Raw genomic sequence first — 23,707 nt, 5'->3', positions numbered from 1 at the left:
GTATATGGCTTGCCCAGGGAGGAAGGAAACAGCGGAGTACAAAAGTCTGTCAATATATGTTTTATTCTTGGCTTTGCTGCTGAATTTATTTATTTTTTTTCCATCAGATGAGGAAGTAGAATAGTTCTGGTCTGCTTCTTGTTTGTCACCTGCTGAGCACACAAGCTTGGGGACATCACTCCTGCATGGTACAACTTGCCTAGGTACATGGCAGGGGGCTGGAACCTGATGATCTTTAAGGTCCACTCCAACCTAAGACATTCTGTGATTCTCTTAGGATTTTCATCTAGACCATTCTTCACCATACATAATGGTAGAGGATGAAATCAAAGATTAAACAAAGTTCATAGATCTTCCTTCAGTCTTTGAAAAATAATTGTTCTCATCATTGAAATTTTATGTGAAATAAAAATATTCTGAATGCGATCAAGCATTTCATTTAATTTCATCTGAAATTCATCCAAATTCAGATTTAGTTCTTGTTCACCATGAAGGTACAGTTTACAGTTTAATCAAGTTAGTAATTACAGATTTACATTTAAACCAAGTTTATATTACTTTTCCAAAACAAAATTTTTATAATGCAACACAAACACTTAATTCTGATTCTAATTAAAAGTTTTGGCTTTTATGTCTTTTCCTTCTCTCTGCCCTGGGTAGAAAGCCAGCAGAGATTTATGCTTTTTTTTTGTGCCAGAACTTTCTGGCACAAAATACAAGATAGCTACCCACCAATTTTATACCCAGAAGAAATGCTTTTCTCACCACAGAATGTTTCACCTTTTTCTCCAAGCTGAACAGTCTGGGACTTGCTCAAGTCCTACACATGAGATTTGGGAGTTTTTTCCTAAGTTTTAGCAGACAGCAGTAGAATATCCGGAGTTGGATAGCACGCACAAGGATCACTGAGTCCAACTCCGTTACTGTGGGACAGCCTCACATTCTCAGGTATCACATCCTAAATAAACATGGTGTGAGGGCAAACCTTGTGACAATCTGGGCCATTGGATGTGGGTACACAGATTCAGGTTTCTCTTAGGGAACAGGTCTCTTGATCAGACCACTCCCATGCTGCTGCTGCCTGCCTTGAGTGACATGGGATTTTCAGTGTTCAGAGGAACAGAAAAGGACCACGTGCATGAAATTTACAGAAGGGAGAGAAATTCCTTTCATTTATGGGCTTAGGCAGCAAGTTCATGAGATGGGTCATGTTGTCAAACAAAAGTGATACACAGATACCTTTGCTGCTGTTCACTGATACTGTTTTAAGCCAGCAGTAAATTGTATTTGGTTGTCATCTTTCCATGTTAATTGTCTGTCACATGCAATTACTAACAGCAATTCAAGATTTTAAATGTCAAAATAGCATAAAGTATAGTTCATATTCTCTTTTAAAAAGAACTGTGACGGGACAAAGATATTTTAACAACATTTCAAACAAATACCATTCTGGTGGTTTGGGTGACTTGATCTAATGACAGACGTTCCTGCCCATTGCAAGGTGGTTGGACTAGATGATCTTTAAAGGTCCCTTCCAACTCAAAACCATATTATGATTCTGCAAATGTTTTTTATCTTACAGGATGTGTAACCATTTATGCACTTAAACATAAAGACAATACTAAAATATAACTAAACTCATGAACTAATATCCCAAAGGGTATTCATTCGTAAATCTTAGAACGAGGTTGCAGTGTACTAATCCTTTTTATCTTATTTTCACTGCTACAGTAAATCCACAAATACACAGGTTATAGTGCTCTATGTCCTAAACTCCATTGCTTGACAGAACAAAGAATTCAGCTACCTGTAAAGCTCCATTTCTGCTGAACGATGAAACACACTGCATCAGACGACTCAGTTCTTCAGAGACAGCTTCTACAATCCTTGACATTACCCGAGGAACTAAATCTTTGGAAATGGTGAACACCTGGTTTTTATAAAAATGAGAATCATGAGTACATGACCTGTATTTAAAAGGAAATATTTACTATAAAGTAACATTTTGTAAAAACAAAACAAAACAAAAAAACAACATTAAACACTTTGATCAAAGGGACCACTGTACTTTTTTGTTAATGGGCAAAGAAATTCAAAGTAACTGGAACCTGAAGCATTTCTTTTGACACTTGCCCCATGCCCCACGCTTTGATCAACCACCTCTGTTAACAGCAATATCAGCCATGTAGTATACAATACTGACAACTTTTTCTCAATGCCTAAAAACAGCGAGATACCAAAATATCTGCTCTCACATGATGAATGTGAGTAGTCAGGTGGCTGTAAATAGACTGTTTTGTGTATTGCACTTTTAATTCAGGACTGGGTGATTGACTGACCTGATCATGCACCCAGTAACATTAAAATAAAAGCATTTTACAATCTGTTTTAGAATCCTTTAGCTGTGGCAAAGTCAGCTACATACTTGCTTCATCACAGTCAAATGGCAAGTGTCTTGATACTCCCTGGTGGGGATGAGTCTTTGAAAGGGTTTGACAGTACAATGGTGGCTTTTCATTCAGTATTTTTATTTATTTATTTATTACTACTGAGAGTTGATAATTTCTGGGCAAAAACATTACATGTTACTGGTTATTCCATGCATCAAGACTACCTTCTGAACTACTTATTTGTAGAACTTTTTAAAGTGATACTTGGATTTGTCATTTGAGGTTCAGAATAGCAACTGCAACATAACATCACCATCACCACAGAATTAATTGTTAGATCAATGCCTATAGGGAAACCTGAAGTAACTGTCTTCCTTAAAGCTTACATTAAAGAAGTGAGAAATTGTTGGTGAATTAAAGTATGGTGTTCTACTTAGTATTGGAGAAAATGCACACCAAGAGGCTGGAACATAGGAGGAAGTGAGAATATAGGTTAAACAGACCATGACCTTACAGGTGAAGATAAAGCTGCATTAAAACTGTACAGGGTTAGGGGAAAAGATGACAAAAGGTACTGAAGATAATGTGACTAGAGTGGTATAAGAAAGAAAATGAGCTGGACAGAATTTTTAAGAAATGCTTCCCCAATTTCTACTTTAAAAAGACCTAAAGAATTAAGTAGTTGGAATGTTTTCTTGAATAAAATCAGACAAGGAAATGTAGTAATTAGAACAAGATATTCATACATTCATGCAGAAGAAAATTAAAGGAAACAAAAATGAATGCAGGTTTCTTAGTCAATATCCAGTAATTTCAGAAATGAATTACATACTGGGGACCTATGAAGTCCTTTCCAAACAGGCAATTTGCACCACAGACTAAATAAGTTGATCACATGCACGAGGGCTACTCCAAAAGTAATGTCTCTACAAAGTTGGTGGTATGGCAGTAAAGGCTGAACCTTCCCACTGATACTCCATTCCATGTTGCTGTGTGACAGAGGGTAGCAGAGGGGCAGCCTGACAGAATGACATCTGACATGGGAATGCATATGAAGCATAAGCGTGGAACTGAATTCTTTCATGTGGAAAAAAGGGTACCCACTGGCATTCACTAACACTTGTTGAGTGTTTAGAGAGACCAAACAGTATGTGTGAGCACAGTGAGGTGGTGGGTGGTGCATTCCAGCAGTGATGAAAGTGCCAGTGGGTCACCTCTGCTGGTGCAGATGTTTATGAGCATGGCATGCAGGCTTTTGTTCATCACTGGCAAAAATGCATAGCTGCAGCTGATGACTCTGTTGAAAAATGGTGTTTTTAGCAGATAATTTGCTCTATCAAATAGCCTTATAGCACATTTTCTATCTGTTGTAATTTACAGATAAATAAATAGGAGGCATTACTTTTGGAGTGACCTAGGTATACCACTGCTAATTCAACACACAGCCTACTTTGTGTTTCCAACCACGCAAGCTAGGCAACTGACATACTTAGCAATATAGTGAGAAACAGAAATAACATAATTTGTAAAGGGGTCATCTTATTCAGCAACAAATACCACAGAGCGATTCAGTACAACATACTAGGAACACACATACACATTTTCTACTGAGAAAGTATTTGTACCCCTAGCAAGCACTCTTGATGTTACTATACAGAATCCACAAAAAAAAAGTTCTCAGCAACTGTGAATCATCACAAATTTGCAATACAATGCCCTTATTTTGATTTCAGTTAAACTTGAATTCAAAGGCAGGAAAACAGTTTTCTTTCCACTTCAGATCATGCTTGCTGTTCAGCTGATGGTTAATTCTTGCTGTTTCAAACTACAGAAACTCATGGCCTTGTGAACTAAACTTAAATTTTACCCAGCTAAGAGAATTTTGACAGAAAATGGTGCAAATGGGAGTTCCATCTTGACACACATTTTCGTATTTCTGCAATATTTCACACATCAAAATTCATGAAGCAAAACCATGTTTGGGTCAAAATCAGTATCAGTCTCAATAAAGCCAGTAAGGCAGTGCACCTTTCTGGAGCATAATTTTCATAAGTATGGTCTATTAACAAGATTATCTAAATAAGTCAAAAGTGGCTCTGAATCTACTAAAGCTAATTTGTATTAATTTTAACTATGCTGAAAAGCTGCAATAACAAATAAATTCCATAAACATATTCCATGTTTGTACGTATTTCTGTTTACTTGTTCATTATGAAGTGGGAAAACTTTGATAAATATACCCTGAAAAATCAAGAGAAAACATTTAGAGCGATAAAACTAATTTTTTGGAAAATATTTAATTTACTATGGTCTTTTTATTTTCATGTAATGAAGAGTAAAATAAAAACCTCGAGTGAATCTTATCAGGTTTTAGATATATGTGAGACGTAGAACACCTATATTAGTGATATTTTTGGGGTGTTTCTAGTAACACATAATAATACTATAATAAACAAGACCACAAACAACAGTAATCTGAAACACTCTTGGCGGTCAGAAGAAAGGAGCTTATAGAAGAAGCTGCAGTTTAAAGCACTATAAAAAACTGCTGCATATAAAGAAAACTGCTCCATAAAAGACCAAATAACCACAACTCTACAAGCTGATTAGTTTAATAATATATATATTTTAATATTCACTTCCTATTACGAGCCACTGCGTACCAAAGTAATTCAAAAGCTGTGTCACACAGAGACTATAAAAACTCGCATTCAGCTTTTTACTTTTTACCCTGTGTACAAGAATGTGACGTACACACTGCCTTTACACTACAATCGATATATGCTGAAGACTTCTTTGAAGGTGATGCACAAGTTTTTCTCTATTTGCTGTGCAAAATAAAGTTAATCAGAGAAAGTGAGCATTATGTTTATCTTTTACTCCCTTTCTTCCTCAGTCTCTCTCCTTGTGCTGTACGGAAAGGGGAGAACTCAGCTTTAGGTTTTGGCTTTCCTCTTCATCAGAGAGTGGAAAGAATAAAGTACTCCAAAACAAGTAACAGAGTGTCACTGAGGATAAACAGGAACCGTTTATCGCTTTCTGCCTTAAAAAAAGTTAGCAGTTTCATACTTGGCGGGCTAAAACTAACCCAAAGCACTTATACCTATAACAAAGATAACTCAACAGATGGATAACTTTCAGAGATATGAAAGACAGAATTTACCAAGCACAGGACACTGAAATTATCTGCATGAATGCAAGCATCAAACAATCTGAAGTCTTCTCACCTCTGCATGCACAGCAATGATATTCACTAACGCTTCTTTCAAATAGTTTCTGACACCTGAAAATAAAAACAAAAAAACGGTAATTAATTACTTTCATTCTGTTGTCTCAAAGTCATAACACACTCTGTTCAAAACTATACTTTTTTTTTTCATTCTTTTCACTAGTACTTTTGCAGAGGCAGAAAGAGAAAGTTCCATAGCCACACCACTAGTCTATTTCCTTTTTCAAATCAAATGGAGAAAGGCACATTTCCCTACAGCAAAAGAAGGTTCCTGTTTCAGTATTCTTCTCTGGCAACCCAACTTCACCACTACGCAATTTAATGAAAACCGAGCATCATTAAGAAATAACTTCTGGGTGTCTTGCTGGAAGACGTGTACTGTGGCATAGAACAGGCACTACAACTTGGTAAATTCTAAGGAAATAGATGACAAAGGCTTACAGACAGTAATCCTTTACATCACTACATATATAACTGTATATTATTATTATTATTATAGATGGAAAGAGCTAGAATTTTTGTTTCTCTGAAATTGGTTCAGAAGATATTACTCATGTCATTTTGTAAGATGTCACATCTTAGTAGAAATTTCCTCTTGGGGAAGGTGAAGAAGTCAAGCATTTTATTTACCAAGCGTATAATGATTGTCAATTTAAACCACTCTCCAAACAGAAGGACATTCAGGAGGATAGGACAGGCTCTGAGTCTCCTATGCTGCTGTGGATCTGGAGTAACTTTGCAGAACTAAATTCCAGATCTGGAAGATCTAAAACAGGCAACGATCTAAAAATTTGCCTCATTTGCTTTTCTGGTGACTCACTTTGTAAGCAAAGACAGACTAGAAAGCATTTAATTTATTAAAGTACAAATAAACAATGAAAATGTAACACAGTAATTAAAGGGTTACCAATCCACATGACAGATCAATGTCTAATTTCAACTACTCAATGGATAACATTTAATGACCACATCACTGTCTTCAGTAAATTAAAATTGCAGTAAAACATGAGAATCTTAGACAAAGACTAGTGTGACTGAACAGCTCAGAAATCACACTGTGATTAACAATGCTGTTATAAAAATTAAAGTGAACTTTTAATTAGTTCATCTTATTTAATCCACTTTTCCTCAGATCCTATTATGAAAAATAAATTTAAAAAGATGTGTCTGAGTTTATCAAAACGAGATGCTCTATGAGCGAATACAGTAACATCTCACAATCACCATCTCAGTTGCAGCTAGATTTGCTTTATACAATGAATGCTGCTCCTCCAACTCACCCAAGATCTAAATGGAGAGACTTGTTCTTTCTTAGACAATTATTATAGACAAATATTTTATAAGAGTAGGACAAAAGGAAAACAGGACCCCCTTGCAGGAGGTACCAATATAGATCTCCTTTTAAATACCATGACACACAATGCAGGCTAGAATTCAGACTGAAAAGGATTCTTTCTGAAGCAGCCAGAGGGATACAAGAATGGCTGGGTGAAGGTAGAAGGAGAGGTGCTGGGTACTAACTCCTGTTCCAACCTGCTGACGGCATGTAGCTGAACTCTGCAGCCAGATCTGTGTATCAACAGTCTCTTTTCAAAAACTCATGGCACAGAGGCAAGCATCGAAAAATACTTTACTTTCTGAACATACAAAAGAGTCACAGTCTTTTTAGACAGAATGTTCAACTTTCACTTTGGAAGAAATGCAAATAACCATCAAAGGTAAAGAAAAAAAAACAAGGCATTTTGGAATATGTCGGAAATGCTTTTATGTCTTTTGTTGTTATCTTTATCCTTTTCCTTGAAAAATCTGTCACTGTTTCCATTTCAAGAAACCAATAACAAACAAACAACACAGTATACTAGGTTGCAAGCATCTAATTTCTTGTTATCTTGGTAACTTTTTGCAACAAGGAAGGAAGGGAGGGAGGAATAAAGCAATAGCAGAAATTTTATGAAACGTTTTTTTCCCTCCTGTGTAACCTGCAAAACAAAATAAGGATGCTACACACCAGAACTCGAACCACACCAAAGGATAACAGATATGTGTGGAAATGCAACACCCCCTTCCTTTTCCTCTGCTGCTGCTCTCCTCCTGCTTCACTTTGCCCCAGTTTAAATCCTTCGCAGACTTCGCATTACAGATGATAAAATTTGCATCACTGCCCATAGCCAAACACAACTCCACAAGGCACAGAACGGTGGTATGCAAATCACATCAAGAAGTACAGGGCAGATTTGGGGGCTGGTTTGCAGTTAACCTCAGGGTGCAAAACTTGATTTCAGTCTTCAAACCTATGTGGTATTCAGTTTCTGTCTCTCTTCTGGCCTCATCTTGTGACAAGAGGATCTTTCATGTGGAAATTGTGTGTTTTTAAACTTGCAAGCACTTGTGCAAAAGTAAGGCTTATATGGTCCCTTTCTCTAAGGATACTTGAACACTGTCAGGGCACGTTCATCAGTCAGACAAAGTAATACTCTTGAACCAAGCTGCATTCCTTCACCCCAACTGCTGCTTCTCCAATGTAGCAACTCTCACACACACCAAATCTTGTACAGTTGGGAACTGCAATGGAAGTACAGAGAGAGGGGCTGCTGTGTGAAACAGGGAGGGCAGATGCGTGTCCTAAAGAGAGGAGGCCAGCTGGCTGAGCTAGGAAAAGCGTTATCAAGAAGGCGAGTGAAAAACTGGGATGCATACAGACTGAATGAGGTGGGTTGCATAACAGCGTGATGTGGTTTGAAGGAAAAATCCTCATTTCCCACCCATCCCACCAAAGCTCCTGAGGCAGCATGGCTCTTGGTGTGTTTTTAAGCAGCTTGGCTCTGGATAGGAGTTTCTAATTCTGCCTGCCGCTGCTGCTGACAGCATACAAATTAAAAAGCTTCTGACTGTGCTAGTGAAGGTTGCCTCTAGCCTCCGTATGAAGAAACCTTCCATAACAAAACTAGTTAAAAACCTCAGTCACTGAGTTGGGAGGTAAAATGAAGTACTGATAATTTGTACAAATGCGAAATACTAATGTCAGCAAAGTGAGCGCCAGGTTTTAGGTATCTGCCTGAGACAGATTACATAAATTACCACAAATGGAATAAGGATGGAATCCAGTCAAAACAAAGTGACAACAGCGTATTTACTGTACACTGCAAGCCCATCCCAACTGTAAGATAAAATTGTTATCCAAAACCTCAGTGAAAGGGCATCATTTTTCTGCATCCTTTTCCTTGCATTTGTCCTTTCACAACAGAGTGAGCTGGGAGCTTAAAGACTACTACTATGTTGCTGCAATTCCAGTAGCTAGCAGTAACAAGATTTTCCTAAGGTTCTGCTGTAACTTCAGAATCAGATTGCTCAGCATAAGCTCAAAGATGTTCTCAGTTTCTTAGGCTTTGCAATTTAACAACAAAGAATTAAAAACAAACTGTAACACTGTGCAGCTTAGAGGCAGTCTATGCATATGAAGCCGTAGTTGCCTTAATTGCAGCTGAAAGATAGTCTGAAAGATCCTGTCTTGGATCTAAGAAGAAGGAAGCTAAAGAAGAACACTGGAACAACAAAGAAAGGTATAACAGAATGCACCATCAGTAAATTTAAGCTGGAAATTAAAAGCAACCATGTAACAGGTTTGATCTCATTTGCTATTTAATATGTGGTGGTATGGAAACCACTGCTATGCGGGAGTCAATCTGCTATCTTGAATAGTGTGAGTAAAAAGGGCATTTCCCCCACAGTCCTTCTTTTTTGTTATTTATGAAGGGCTTTCATTTTTGCACTTGGAGACAAAGCCAAACATATCTGAATGTCAGGACCTGCAGGCATGGTTAATAACAATACTATATTTTGAACTACAATTAGAAAATATCGAATTTCTGATTTATATCACTGCACTGTTTGTGGCAAGCTTTGTTGAAGCAAAGTATTACTTTTCTGGAGTATGATTCAGTGGAAATACAAGCAGTGGCATCCAACTGTGAATTTGTTGTGAAATTCATTTCAAAATGAAAAAACTCTGTCTAGAATAGAATTTTTGTAAGCTTTCTCTACAACTGTTAAGCAGCCCACGCAATTACAATTTTTGGGACACCACGCTGCCAGTTCTATTATACAGCACTGAAAGGTAATGCAGCATATAACTGTAGGTTGCAACTATTAGGCTAATCAAGTGAAACATAACATTCTTAAGTCTAAAATACCACTTACTTAGATTATTGAAGCACAAATACAATACCTTTTCCTAGCTTCTGACAGAAACGTGTTAAAGAAAGTCTCAACAAACCCTTGCAATTTCTCTCAGGAAAATGTTATTATTCTGTTAGAGCACAAACGCAGTCCACTCCCACTCTATTCTTAATATCGAAGAATCTGACTTGCTGGAGAGTTCTAGCTTCCATTAACAAAGAGCCATTAATGCTCTAAAGAAAAGTGGATGGGAAGACTTAAGACGTAAAAGTGAAGGACAGTTTCAGCCATCAACTATCACAATGGCTGACAAACTTTAAAATAGCGTGGTCCGATTTTGGGCCCTCCACCATACTTTTGGTGGTAAAACATCTAGCAGGTTTATCAAATCTGATTTTCAATTTACATCTCCAATTAAAATTCTTACAAACGAAATACGTCAGAAAGTCTACATCTATGAGCATTTTCAATGATACTGTAAAGCTGTAGCAAGGATGACTATGTGAACTATGGGAAAAGGAAAAGGGAAGAAGAATTGTGGTTCTGCGGATTAACAGAAACTGAACTTCTAGCCTGCCAGTGCAGGAGTCATTCAGGAGACGTTCCGAGGGTGTAGTGCTACCAGTTGTCCCACATGCAGTTCTAAGAGCTATGTTTCCCCCAAGTACTTAGATGACAGCATTCTACCATGAAACCTCCAAAGTGACTGAATAAGCATGCAAAAGTTGGAACTGCAATGTTATGTGTAATTCTAAGATGCAAAGAAGCTGTGAACACTTGCACACACAAATAGAGCAAAAGCTGCACACATGCTACAAGTGAACCCACCGGATGATTTTTTTTTTTGTGCCAGAAGCTAACTCAGTTCTTCAAATGATCCCAAGAGTAAGAAAAGAAGATATGAATAATAAATACTTTTCACCTCTTCTACAGGCTAGAAAACTAGAGTTCAAAGAATGAGTTGTCATCCTGCTAGGGCAACAGAAACACACAGGAAAGCGTGTTTGCAGCTTAGGTTTGACTCTAGTGAGAAGGGGATCTTATTTGAAATGAATAGCACTGGGAGGTATGAGAAGCTAATCATGCCTATTTGGTGAAAAGGAAGAGGGCAGGATAAAAGCACACTACTGCTTAGGAAAACAGGCAGTGTCAGAAGGTACCTCAAGTCAGTGGCACCAAGTGCCACACCTGGTGAGGATTAGAAAATACAAGGGAATGAAAGAAAAATGGCTCTGATGTAACTCAGTCAAAATGAGGCAGGAGTGTTAAAAGCCACTTCATTTCTGTGGAGGAGTTAGAAAAGCGATTTACTGGAAGTTGTATGGTTCAGCTGCTGCTCAATCCCAGCTTTTTATTTTGTAAAAAGGAAAGACAAGTTTTCACCAAAGATGAATGTATGGTTCTGTACACACTGACCAGCTAACAGACCTCTTTTGAGTGAGTCAACCTAAACTCTGAGAGACTGAAACAGAAATCGGTGTTGGGCAGGCACAGAGCCACCAATTTAGGAAACATCAGGGAGCATTCTGACCTCAGTAGGAGGCCAGTACTTGCTTCAACAAGTAATTGCCTCTGATGGCAGCAATGTTTTTTAGTGTCTCTGAAAAGCAAGCGCTGAATTTGCTGGCCTTGAGGCTTGAACATGACTTGGTACAGCTAGAAAAACTGATGCCTGGGAGCCTGAAATTTCAAATTTTAAAGTCATCCCAATTGTGTGCAGTATTTGTACAATTCATTGTTCTACTTGGTGAGTTACACCAGTAACAGTCAATTAGTCTGAAAACTTTTTTTGCCTGATTACTTTCTGAAAAAAACAACTTTCCTCAAAAATAACAACAAGCAGAATTTGTCAATCCAGAAAGATGAATGTTTTTTGTACCTACCTGCATTCAATGCCTGACGTTTCATTTGCTATGCCAAAAGTGAATTTAAGAATAACAACACATAAAGGAAGGTAAATGGAGGGAAAAAAATATAATTTGCCCCATTTTAAGGAATGTACCTGCTTTTAAAATTTGATATACATTCTCATCAATTCCATTACACCCTATTGCCAGACTTAACTGAGTTGATATTGGAAGCGTTCATCCCCAAGCTTCAAAGATATAGCACTGCTGCATTACATCTGCCACACAGTGTGCTTTGAACTGTCAGTTAAGTTCCTGCAGCTCTTCTCTAAGTTTTTAACCTGCTATATGAAACTGCTGGAAAGAAACCTGCATACATCTATTGCAAGTCGTTAATCACTGCTGTGTAGTGCACAGTAAAAAAGAAACTCAATGACAGCCACAAAGCCATCTAACTTCTTTAAACAGTCTGATTTTAACTGTTAAATTTCCTCCAGGTTCTGATGGCTGAGGCAATATTTAACAACTGTTTTAACTAGCTATTCTAGCACAATTTCTAGTGTAGTTAGGATGTTTTTCTTTCTTGGAAGAACTCCCTCTTATAAAAACAGCACTATGAGTGAGCTGGATACCCCATAGGATGGTGGCCTATTTTTATGACGGCAGTTCTTGTAACTCTACATCTCACTTTGCAACACACCAAGCGCAACCCATCCTACTTTGCAGAGCCTTTTTGGGTACCTGATGGCTCAACTGAAAACTCCTGACAAGCTGAGCTGTCCAGTGCCTAAAATACACCACAGGATTTCACTTTCCTACCCAGCTTAACCTTACCCATAACTTCTGACTCAAAGCAAATAATATCTATGTGAAAACTAAAAATACAAACAGGTAAGACAATGGGTGGGAGGGGGAAGAGACATTAAAAAGTGAAATGCTGTCTGAGGTCACAGCAGGTCAGCAGAGAGTTGTCTGCATATAAGTTGCTAGAAAGATTTTAAATAAATCAGTGCAAACACACCCTGGTACACAAACCCTTAAGAGATCTGCAGAACAGGTCTACATTGCCTGTACTTAAGGGCTGAGTGGCTGAAAGGAGAGCAGGAGGAAGCTGTAACCACTGCCTACCTTATCCCATGAATGAAATGGGAGGCAGCACAGAATAAAAGTCCAAAGAAAAACAGATGTGAAGTATTCTGAATAAACAAAACTTATAATATACCTTACACACCAAGTATTTCAGAGACCTGAACTACAGAAGCACAGAGTATGCATAGCAAAAATCATTTTACATAATGCTGCTGTTGTAAAGCAGTTTGAAATAAATTTCTATAATGACTCTTTCAAAGTATTTCACTTGGGATTAGAAAGAAAATATACAAGCAATTTGGATTTAGAATTGAGTTATTACATGATTTACATGAAAGATTACAGGATTACATGAAAGATTACAGGATTACATGAAAGAAGGTTGCATATACCATCAATGAGACCAAGAGTATGTCTGGGACTATTAAAAATGCATCTGAAATAAAGTGTTGTTTCTCAAAACCGTTTAGAAATCGAACATGGACAATTGGGGAAAATTTAATGTGACTGACAGACTGTTTAATTCAAACATATGTATTAATTGAAAGATTTCTCTTACAGATGATAACTTGGCACATTTCCAGAATAAGAAATTCTATTTGCCTCATTAGAAAATGCTCTGAACTATTTAATATTTCTGAAAATAGTTTTAATAGCTATCTACTATTTCCAATTACAGTGATGAAAACAATACTTCATTTAGAAAAATCAGTCTTTTAATTTCCAAGAAGACTAAATGTTTCAAGATAGTCTCCTAACTGTGGAATAGAGAGAAACCTAACTTGTTTGCAGACATGAGTCTTTCATGAACTGTAGCACACATATATGAGTATGTCATGCTACTTTACTGAAGTGTCCCCACCCACACAGTGCTATCACCTAACCCAACACCCCACAGATGTTAAAAAGATTTAAAAAAAAAGAAGTAGAGACGTGACTGGGAATTTCCCCATGGACATAACAAAGCTGTTCACCTCTACTCTTTACAACAGGTTTCTGCCCTCAGAAACGGTTGATAGGAAATTAGCTTCAAATACTGGTACTTCCAGTGGCCTGTTTTCTGAATTAAAGTAGTTAGACAAGACTATTTTTTTCTAATTACTAACATTTTATTGTTTATCACTTCGTTCTTTTCCTAGGATAAAAACATTTCCAGTACACTGCCAGATCCTAACAGTACAACACCAGTGTCTGACAGTAACTCCAAAAATAGAACTTTACCAGGTCACAGGTGTTACTGCAACTAAAGCTGCTTGATTTATTATACTCTCTCTTCCTTTTGACTCAAATAATTTAAAATTGATTTTTAAAAGCTAATAATTACATCCAGTCAAAAAAATAATAAGCAGTGAAAAGAATGACCCTCAGTTGAATGTTACTGCTTCTGCACTCTCCAAGATAAGAAACACAGACAATACCTCTTAAAGGAATTAAATGAATACCATCAGTGTGGTCAGTAAATCTTTTATTTCACAGTAAGCTTTATGTAGCCTGATTCACAGAACTACTTTTTCTAGCCCCAAACATGATTTTATGTATTATTAAAAATACACACATAGTATTATTAACAAACAAGCACAATCCTAAGTGTAAGAAAGGGTGAAGAAAAACCACTATTTAAAATTAAAGTAGAACTGAAGATACAGTAATCACAGACTCTTATGGATTCATTGGATACATCTGAACCAACTGAAATGTAATATGAATATAATATCAATATTATTAAAGAAGAAAAGAACCAGACAGTGACTCCAGACCCTCATTTGAATTTAACAAAGAATATGAAAAATTTTCTCTAGATCACTTCCTGCTATTGCTGGAAACATTCCCTCCCTTAAGCGGAGATGGATTTCAAGGTACTGTACTTATTGTTGTTTTCAGAACGCATTCAGAAGAAAATGTGAATGTGTAGGCAAACTGGAAACTCTCTGGAGAGATTACCCACTTACTTAACCACATTTCCTGTTTTTTTAACCCATTTGTCCTAAGTCAGTCCTTAACTACTGACAAAAATAGATACAAGTGTGCTATAAATAGTTCATTAGTGGGTCTTTCTTGGTAAGACTGAAAATGTTTTGATAAATCTATTGTTCATAATAGCTCCATACTAATTAAAGCGAATAGGAGTAATGTTTACTTGAAATTCTCCTCTGCCTAACACGTGGTAATTACAATCATACAAAAATCTTAGAAATCAGAGTGCTAAAAAACTAATACTGACCTAAAAACTATCTATTGAAAACTGAAATTTAATGAAGAAGAAATAATCTGTAAAGTATCTGGGAAAATGATTTAAAAAAATGCAGTTCTGACACAAATGTGAACAAAATTTAATAGCTGTGAGTCAGGGCCTGGCCAAATACTTTGAGATCGGAGGAACAGAGCACTACAGTTTTGAATTAGCTGTCTTCTCTTACTTTCAGCCATGATACTGTTGATTTAACACATTGAATGCCACTAGAAAGACTTCACACAGGTAGCGACAAAACTATTTTCCAGAAACTTCAAAAGTAAAGGCTTTCAAGACTTACATTATTTGTACTTTCTGAACTATTTTAATTCAAACAATAAAAATTATGCCATGATGTTCAAAGAACATGAACATTTTTGTGTTTCAAAAGGATATGTTTATCAAGAGCTCTAACGATTGCCAATAATGTAGTTAGTATCTTCATCATTACATGAACATCAGTCTACAAGAAGAGGACACCAAAATAACTGGAATCATTCTGCACTCATGTGCATAGTTCGCACTATGATGTACTTAGAAAACAAGCTGCTGACACTGTTGTGAACTTTCTGCTGCTTCAAACTTGGATCTGAGGGATAACTGAAGAAGTCAGAAATCTGAACCACAGAATCTCTAAGTAGGATGGATCTCATAAGGATCATCGAGTCCATCTCCCGGCCCCACACAGGACCACCCAAAAATCAGATCATTTGTCTGAGAGCATTGTCCAGACAGTTCTTAAATTCTAGCAGCTTGTGGCCATGCCCACTGCCCTGGGCAGCCTGTTCCATGCCCACTGTCCTGTGCTGCAGAACCTTTCCCTAACTCTTACCTGATCCTCTCCTGACACAGCCCCATGCCGCTCCCTCAGGTCCTCTCATTGTCACAAGACAGCAGAGCTCAGTGCTGCTCCTCCGTTCCCTTTGTGAAGAGTTGCAGACTACCGTGAGGCCTCCCCTCAGCTCCTCTGCACTGGGCTGAACAAGCTCCTTATACACCTTAGCCCTCCAAATCCTTCATCTTCATAGCCCTTCTTTGGAAGCTCTCTGATAGTTCTATGTCCTTTTAGTTCTGTGATGCCCCAAACTACACGCAGTATTCACAGTGAGGCTCAAACAGTGTGGAGCAGAGCAGGGACAATCTCATGCCCATGCCATGCTTGATGCAACCCACGATATGGGTGGGCTTCCTGGTTTTCAACTTGCTGTCAACCAAAATCCCTAAATCTCATTCAGTGGGGGCTCCTCTCCCAGCACTTAATTCCCTAATCTGCATGTATGACCTAATCTGCTCCTTCCCAGGTGCAGAATCCAGCACCTGCCCTTGCCCAACTTCACACCGTTGGTGATTGTTCTGCTTTCTAATTAATTTGCCAACGTATCTCTGCAAGGCCTCTCCACCCTTGATGGAAGGTCTCTCACCCTTGATCAGCAGCTCCTCCTAATTTAGTATCATCAGCAAACTTGCTCAAAACACATCCTAGTCCTGCACCTGAGTCATTTACAAGAACAATGAAGAGTATGTCTCTAAAATGGAGCCTTGGGGAACTCCACTAGCGTCTGTCCACCACCCTGATGATGTGCAGAATCAAACTCCACAACCCACGTAAGGTTATAAAGCAGGAATAAAGCCTCTGTTCTTCAGCTTGTATCCGCTCAAATTAGGCTCTCATAATTCAGTGACATTACTTCATTTACTATAACTTTTTGGGCCTGACTCATCACCCAGTTGCTTACCTGCTGTATTTATTTTTTGTCTAGCTGACATTTTGTCTGGAAGGATACTGTGAGAAACAGTATAGAAAGCTTTAATGAAATCCAAAAAGATAACATTAAAAGTGCAGAGGGCATTTTATCATCTGAGACCTGAAGGTCATGAGCAAAGACTGCTTAGCACTACCCTGAGAACTGAATCATAAAGACATTCAAACTACTTGCATTATTTCAGAATAAAATACATTTGAACCCTTTAATCTGGCATCAAGAAATGGCAAAAGACAAACGAAGTAAATAAGTCTTATGCCATACAAATAGCGTATACACAAAATTTATAAACAAAAATAAACGAAATTTGAGCTTACAGTTGTCCACACATCTTCATGTAAGCATACATAGGTATCAGTTCACCCACATCCCTACCTGTCAACAAGAGCATCAATAATACTTAGCTGAGTCCTTGAGATATAGGACCCATGGAAGCTAGACTTATTGTTGTCATTTAAGTTTTACGAACAGTATTTGGTACAGTTACAGCCATTAAACAGTGCTCTACATGCATAACTGTCCCATCAATGTGGCTGTAACCCATTTAACACAACACTAGCAGAGACTAAGAATACAAATAATGCGCTGCCACACAGATTCAGCTGCCCACCAAAAAAGTTAAACCTTACTGAATCTACTTCAGCATTAACAGCACTGGGGTTGTTGAGTCTTTCTGTTTGAAATTAAGTGGCTGTGTGGTTTAAGGGGAAACTCAACATTATCACATAACCAAACTATCAGATATTTAAAGTAGCTGGTATGATGTAGATGAAACAAAATTGTGCTATAAGAGAAGACATATACTACCAAAACAAAATCACTGTTCTCCCTGAGCAGTAAAAATAGGCTGAAATAACGAAATTCACTTACAAGATTCCTGAATACAACAAATCCTCCTCCTTCATATGCATACACTTAATCATGTCTCAGTATTATCTTAAGTTCTCCTATTACCATCTGCTAGCAGCAGGATGGTTTCCTAAGCAAAAGCTGCTTCATTATCCTCAAGTAAAATCTCTAATTTTTATTCTTTCTTAAAAAATAAACAGACTTCCTCCCTCTGCCTCCCTGTAATAGTCAGGGCATTCCATTTCTACGTCCTATTATCACTAGACTTCCACAAGAACAATTTTTATGCTGGAAGCTTTTCTTTTGATACAGGAAGGAATGTTAATAACAAATACTCAAGGTGTTGAAAAATCGAGGGAAGATACATTCATGGTATGACAATGTTGCCTGCGATTTCAGCAGTTAAGGTAGGACTGAGATGCTTCTGTGTATCAACATTTCACAAAGTGGGAACCAAATAGGTGTTTTCTTGCTGCAGAACATCTGTAAGTTTTCATCCTCTCTAAGTAAGAAAAACACTGAGGTACGACACAGTACTGTACATGAGAGGGGGCGGACTGTTTAAGCATATGTATTTGATATATGTAGGTTGTATAATAATGCCACCTGTTTATTTCCATGGAAACCACAGCACACACAAAGAGGACAATAAGACTAATCGATAGAGCAAATTCTAAACTACTAAACTATCTTTCAACATAGCCACCACCTTTAGCTACGCATTTATGCTAGTGATGAACAAGAGCCTGCATAAGCTTGTGAAAAAATCTGCATGTCTTGTCTTTCATGTTGCTATCTCCACTGCTTAAAACCACCACTCTCTGCCTTCCTTTGCTCACATACACTGTTTGATCTCCGTAAGCATTCAGCAAGCCTCCATGAACATCAATGGGTGCCATTTTTTCCTGCATGGAGGAATTCAGTGACACACCTTTGCTTCAAATGCTCATTCAAGTGAGACACCTTTCTGTCACGCTGCCCCTCTGCTGTCATATGTCACACAGCAACAACATGTAATGGAATACTGGGGGAAAGGTTCAGCCTTTACTGCCATACTACCGACATTTGCCTCTGATGTCATAGGTCAACATAATATAACAAGAGCCATTATTTTCAAAGCAGCCCTTACTATAGTATACATATTTTCAAGAGCATCATCTGTACTAACACTTCTCATGAAATAAGGTAGGAGAACACCATCTAGGAAACTACCTTGTTGCTTAAAAGCCTCTCTGTGTTTTGTCAGACTTTAGAAAAATCAAGAAACCACAGAATAGAGCAGCTGGTATGCTGTGTACATACTAAAGTAATATCACCTTCTGAAACTAGTACCCTGTTCATAGATAGCCAGTATACAATCTTTCCAGTACTGTGGCTCTACTGATCATTTACCTATAGGATTTTTCAATTCTTGAAAAGTGAGCCATTGAGGAAAAAAAAACCCAACAATTCTACCTCTTCACAACTTTGATAGACAAACAGCTTAGTGTAATAACTCAACATTTTCAGAGGTCCTTGCCAATTTCAAGCACATCTCTCACTTCACAGATGCTCAGGTTGATGCCAAGAGATGCCAGTGAGGGGTCAAGGCCAGCAATAAAGACTGACTTCTTTATATGTCTACCAAATCCTCCTATATCAGGACATCTATGTAATGGCAAGAAATATGGATTTAAAAATACAAAAAAAAAAAAAACCCAAAAAAAAGCACTTCACAGCAAAAAGAAGGTAGTTGAATGCACCATAAAGACACTGAATGACCAAGCCATTGGGAAAAAAAATCATTCCTTTAATTCTAAGGTATACTAAAAATCAACATCTTTATCAAAACTGAGAACAGTTGAATCCAAAAATCTCAAGCAATATTTCCTTTCATTAACACAAACCAAGCATAGTCTGCAAGAATATTAATTTATTTCTTTCAAACACATCATTTTTTAAGGCACCCTGAAGGTGTCCTTTCATGGTTTTATAAAACCTAAAATTATTAAAACCTTTCAAAACAGACTTGCTGAGGAAACTGTGTGTTCTTCTCAATTCCTGAAGTTACTGTTACAGTAATAATAGCCTGTCATATACAAAATGACAGCAATTTCACAAACGAAGAATGGGTTTAGAGATATACTGTGTTTATGAATTTACTTTGCTTGTCACTCAAACTTTAACATTATAAAAAAAACAAAAACCTGAAGCCAACTGATCCAAAAAGATACCAATGTCACAAAGAAAGTCCTTGGTACAATACAGATAACCAAACTTTAGTGTCCGGTTATGTCCTGCATCTGTTTGACCAGTGAAACATATCCATGCTTACTTTAAGACAGATGTACTTTGGTAAGTAAACGAAAGGCAAAAAAGCAAAAGGAAATAGAGTATGCACTCTTAAAAAGAGATTGTCTTATTTAAAAACTTACAAAGTTGTGCTTTGAGCAAAAGGACTACTAGCAGCAATAAGATAAACAGATCTCCTGTCTTCTACACATATTTCTCTTAGCAATTAATAAAAACAACTACGACTGTCATTGAATTGTATCAATAGCACAACCATAACAAGCAGGCTGAAGGAACTCTTAAGATGCAGCACAGATATAGCATACAGCTTCATACTTTTGGATATTAATTGTGCAAAGGTCTGTGAATGTTCCTAACTCAGAAAAAAAAGCAAACTGTCAGTCACCACACTGAAATAAGCTACAGAACTGCCTGCTAATATTCTTTCTTACTCTCTTCTAAAATGCCTATGTGTACTACTTGTGGATAAAAAGGATTTTAATTTGTCCTTATTAATTGAGTTCCACAAACCAGAAACAAAATCAAAGCTATGGTATTAGCTTGCAAGCAAACAAATAGGCAGCAATGTTCCGCAGCCTTGTTGGAAGTACCTAGCAGTAAGACAGACCTAAGGTTACAGATCTGATGGATGCCTCAGATGATGTACTGGGAGGCTATACTCTGCTTCATTTTATCAAATTCTCAAATTTGATTTCTATGGTAAAACGCAGTTTCTTTTTCACAGACGTGGTAACCTGTGGTGACTGTGAAGAGGCAGTCAATTTCGACTTTCAGACAGCCCTTACTTTTACCAGTGTGTGTATTTAAAACTGCAGCATGTACTGAAGTCAAATGTATGTGGATCAGCAAATCTGAAAATTACTCACAAGAGTGTGTTTCACCGCAAGAAACGCCTTAAGTTGGATTTCACACAGAATTTTATTTATTGGTGCATTTAAACATGCAGTGATTTGGAATCAGACCATAGCAGCTTTTAGAGATGTTACTACAGTAAAGCGAGTAATTTGTTGCCTGCCCCTCTGCCAGGAAAATGTTAACCAAAAAAAAAATAAAAAGATACATAGCAACCTAGACAGTTTGCTATTTATCCTATTTATTAGAGTGAAGGTGAGAACTCACACTAGCTTCCAATGTTAGTGTTTCATAGCTTTTTACTTCCAAGTTTCACTGAATCCCAGCTGCATTTTGAAAAGGGCATGGGTTTGAAATGAAGAATGTCTTTGCATGACCTGAACAATAGATCCTTAAAAATTGTTCTAGTCCAAATTTAACATTTGGAAGCTATCTGGACTCAGGAGTGACCCACAATAACTGGAAAGCTTAAGATTTTTCACAGTTCAAAGTAAAGGATTTTAATAATTTTGAATTACTTCAACGGCTGAAGGCTAGCACCATAATTTTATCCAAACATCAATAAAGTTTAAGTGTTTCATTAAATTTAAATTGCTATTCATCGTGTAAAGAAATTTTAAGCTAATGAAAAGTTTTTTTTACTACAATGGATCTGCTGTTTTGTTAGAAGTCAATCCTATTTTCCCACTTAAAAAATGAGAGTTCAAGGGCTTTATAACTTGGCTACAGAGAGAACATGCTCTAGGCTGAAGTTTGGATAGTTTTGTACAGAAAGCTGAGATTATCACAGTAAAATTTCCAACTTAAAAATATGCATGTGCATGCTCTCCAGGGCAGAAAGTTACTGAGTAGATAGCTATTTTGCCATTCCCTAGTTAGCGGTCCAGCAGCAAGGTACATTTTGGAGATTGTATTTTAATCAGTATTTTTAAAATGTTAAAAACCATAAGATCCTTACGTACTATACATACTCAGGGATTAGAAAATATTGACTCCTCATTTTGTCCTGAATTCAGTATGGTTTATGCTTTACCATAATCCCCTTATACATCACTTCAAACCGTAACCAGAACATGAACTGTCTAGCGTGCTTAGGAAGTACATCAAGGCTTTTGGACCTTCCCTGCTGATCTGTCAGGGCAAATTTCAGGAATTTTTGCATAATACTCTGCAATCTGCACAAGCGGTACAGGACACACTGTATCACTATACACCTGTATGACCCTTGAAGGATCCCCATCACAAGTCAATAGGCATCTTTATAAGGGAGAATGCACAATGTTGTGGACTGTTGCTAATTAGTAGCAACATGCTGAAGGTTAGCAGGAGAAAAAAAAAAACAAAACAAACACCAACACCCATTTGCTAAGCATGAGCGTGAAGCATAGGAGCCACACAGGGCGAAGGCATAATGTTTTTCATTATTCTGTCAGCTCTCTGCAATGACAAGTCTAGCAGAATTTTCCTAGAGCAAAAGCAAAGTTTTAACTTGGGACTTTTCATTTAAATAAAAAATTCTGAACATGTATAATTTGAACTAGAGAATTATACCTTTGCTAAAAGCAGCAGAAACGAAGCTCTACAATGGATCAGTCATTAACAGAAATGAGAACCTCAGTCACCTATGAGTAACAATAGAACACAAGTTTCTCAAACACTGCCACCTGTGCACACTTGACACTACACTGCTGCCGTGCACATTCTCCTCTTAAATTTGGAACATGGTTTCTATATGACTTACTAAACCGTTCCCCAGGTTAAAGCTTCAGTTTCAACAGAATATCAACCTGCCTTGAGCCCAACTTATAAAAACAGACACCTTGATTTCAACAGGATCTTTTCTTCCCTCAAAACGGTAAATGTAATGTACAGTGATTGAATACTACAGTTCCAAAAGAATACGTGCATTAAAATAGAAAATTGTAGAAAAGAAATTTCTAATATTTCTGAGATGTTTGTAGATAAATGCCGTACAGTAGAAAATTACTTCCATCCAAAAGGAAAAGACAGCACAGATTAAATGACAGTTATGCAGCAACAGCACAAGCACGAATGCCTTTTGATTCTGGCTAGAAGTGGCCAAAGGGACATTCAAATTGTGCTAGCGTAACAAGATGAGAGCAGTTCCAAGCTCTTTTAGCTGCCAACATTATTCTACCAGGTATTACAGAAGATAAAGCAAAGCATCTACACAGTGAGCACATCCATGGAAACTAGCATTTGTTGTTTGAGGTTATTCTCTTCCTAAAAAGCCCAAGGAGTGTGGGACAACAAAGAATTTTACTTTCCATGTGACCTTCTTTCCACACTGTGATTGTTTCATTACATCTCAGTTTGTTAATGAGAGTTGCAGAAACTATCCTGAGCATTATCAAGAATAAAAAAATCTAGCCACTATACATAACAATTGAAGGAGCAGTCTAATACTAAGCCTAAACCTCAATCTTATTCAAAACTAATGTCTTAAATTGACTACAAAGATTACAAAATTCTTAAATTGAAGACAGAAACTTCTTCAGACAAGTAACCAAATAAAACAAGTAATGATGATCACTGGAGTTCTAAACTTCCACCTCTTTGTATGTATGCTCACTTTTATTTTTGTAGAGTACTACATAAACTACTTTGTGCACCTTTACCTTCCTGGATCTTCAGTTCCGGCTCCCAAAGCCATGTGAAGTATGGCTGCATTCTTTCCCTCCCATTACTCCATCCACTCATTCCTGCTCACTTGCTCAACCTGCAAACATAGCCTGACAGTGCTCCAAATGTGCTTTCTGCCTCATTACAGTTGCAGAAAGCTTTCTGCAGTTCGACTGTGTCCTCTCCTGTAAAAGATCCTCTCTTCCACTCCCTGTTCCTGCAAGTTTTCCTCATGCTACTTACAATGGTTTAGGAGCTTTTAAACAGAGCTTTAACTTGGGAAATATTTTCCAGTTCATTTAATTATTTTGGATTTTTTCTAAAGTCAACATTTCAAAATCAGCTAT

General features: G+C 37.4%; 1 protein-coding gene across 1 annotated transcript in view; it reads right to left on the bottom strand.

Moving 5' to 3' along the window:
• EXOC2 (exocyst complex component 2) overlaps positions 1 to 23,707 on the bottom strand; it is a 127,912-nt gene that overhangs the window by 5,296 nt on the left and 98,909 nt on the right. Inside the window, exons 24-25 of the mRNA XM_065753320.1 lie at positions 5,618 to 5,673; positions 1,808 to 1,930 (exon numbers count right to left, since the gene is read on the bottom strand). Coding sequence (XP_065609392.1) covers positions 1,808 to 1,930; positions 5,618 to 5,673 — 179 coding nt within the window. The remainder of the gene's footprint in view (positions 1 to 1,807; positions 1,931 to 5,617; positions 5,674 to 23,707) is intronic.

The sequence above is a fragment of the Cyrtonyx montezumae genome, unplaced genomic scaffold (genome assembly GCF_038088225.1).
Source record: "Cyrtonyx montezumae isolate F1298 unplaced genomic scaffold, pur_monq_1.0 scaffold_8, whole genome shotgun sequence".
NCBI classification, from domain to species: Eukaryota; Metazoa; Chordata; class Aves; order Galliformes; family Odontophoridae; genus Cyrtonyx; species Cyrtonyx montezumae.
This window is presented reverse-complemented; position numbering and strand designations above follow the sequence as displayed.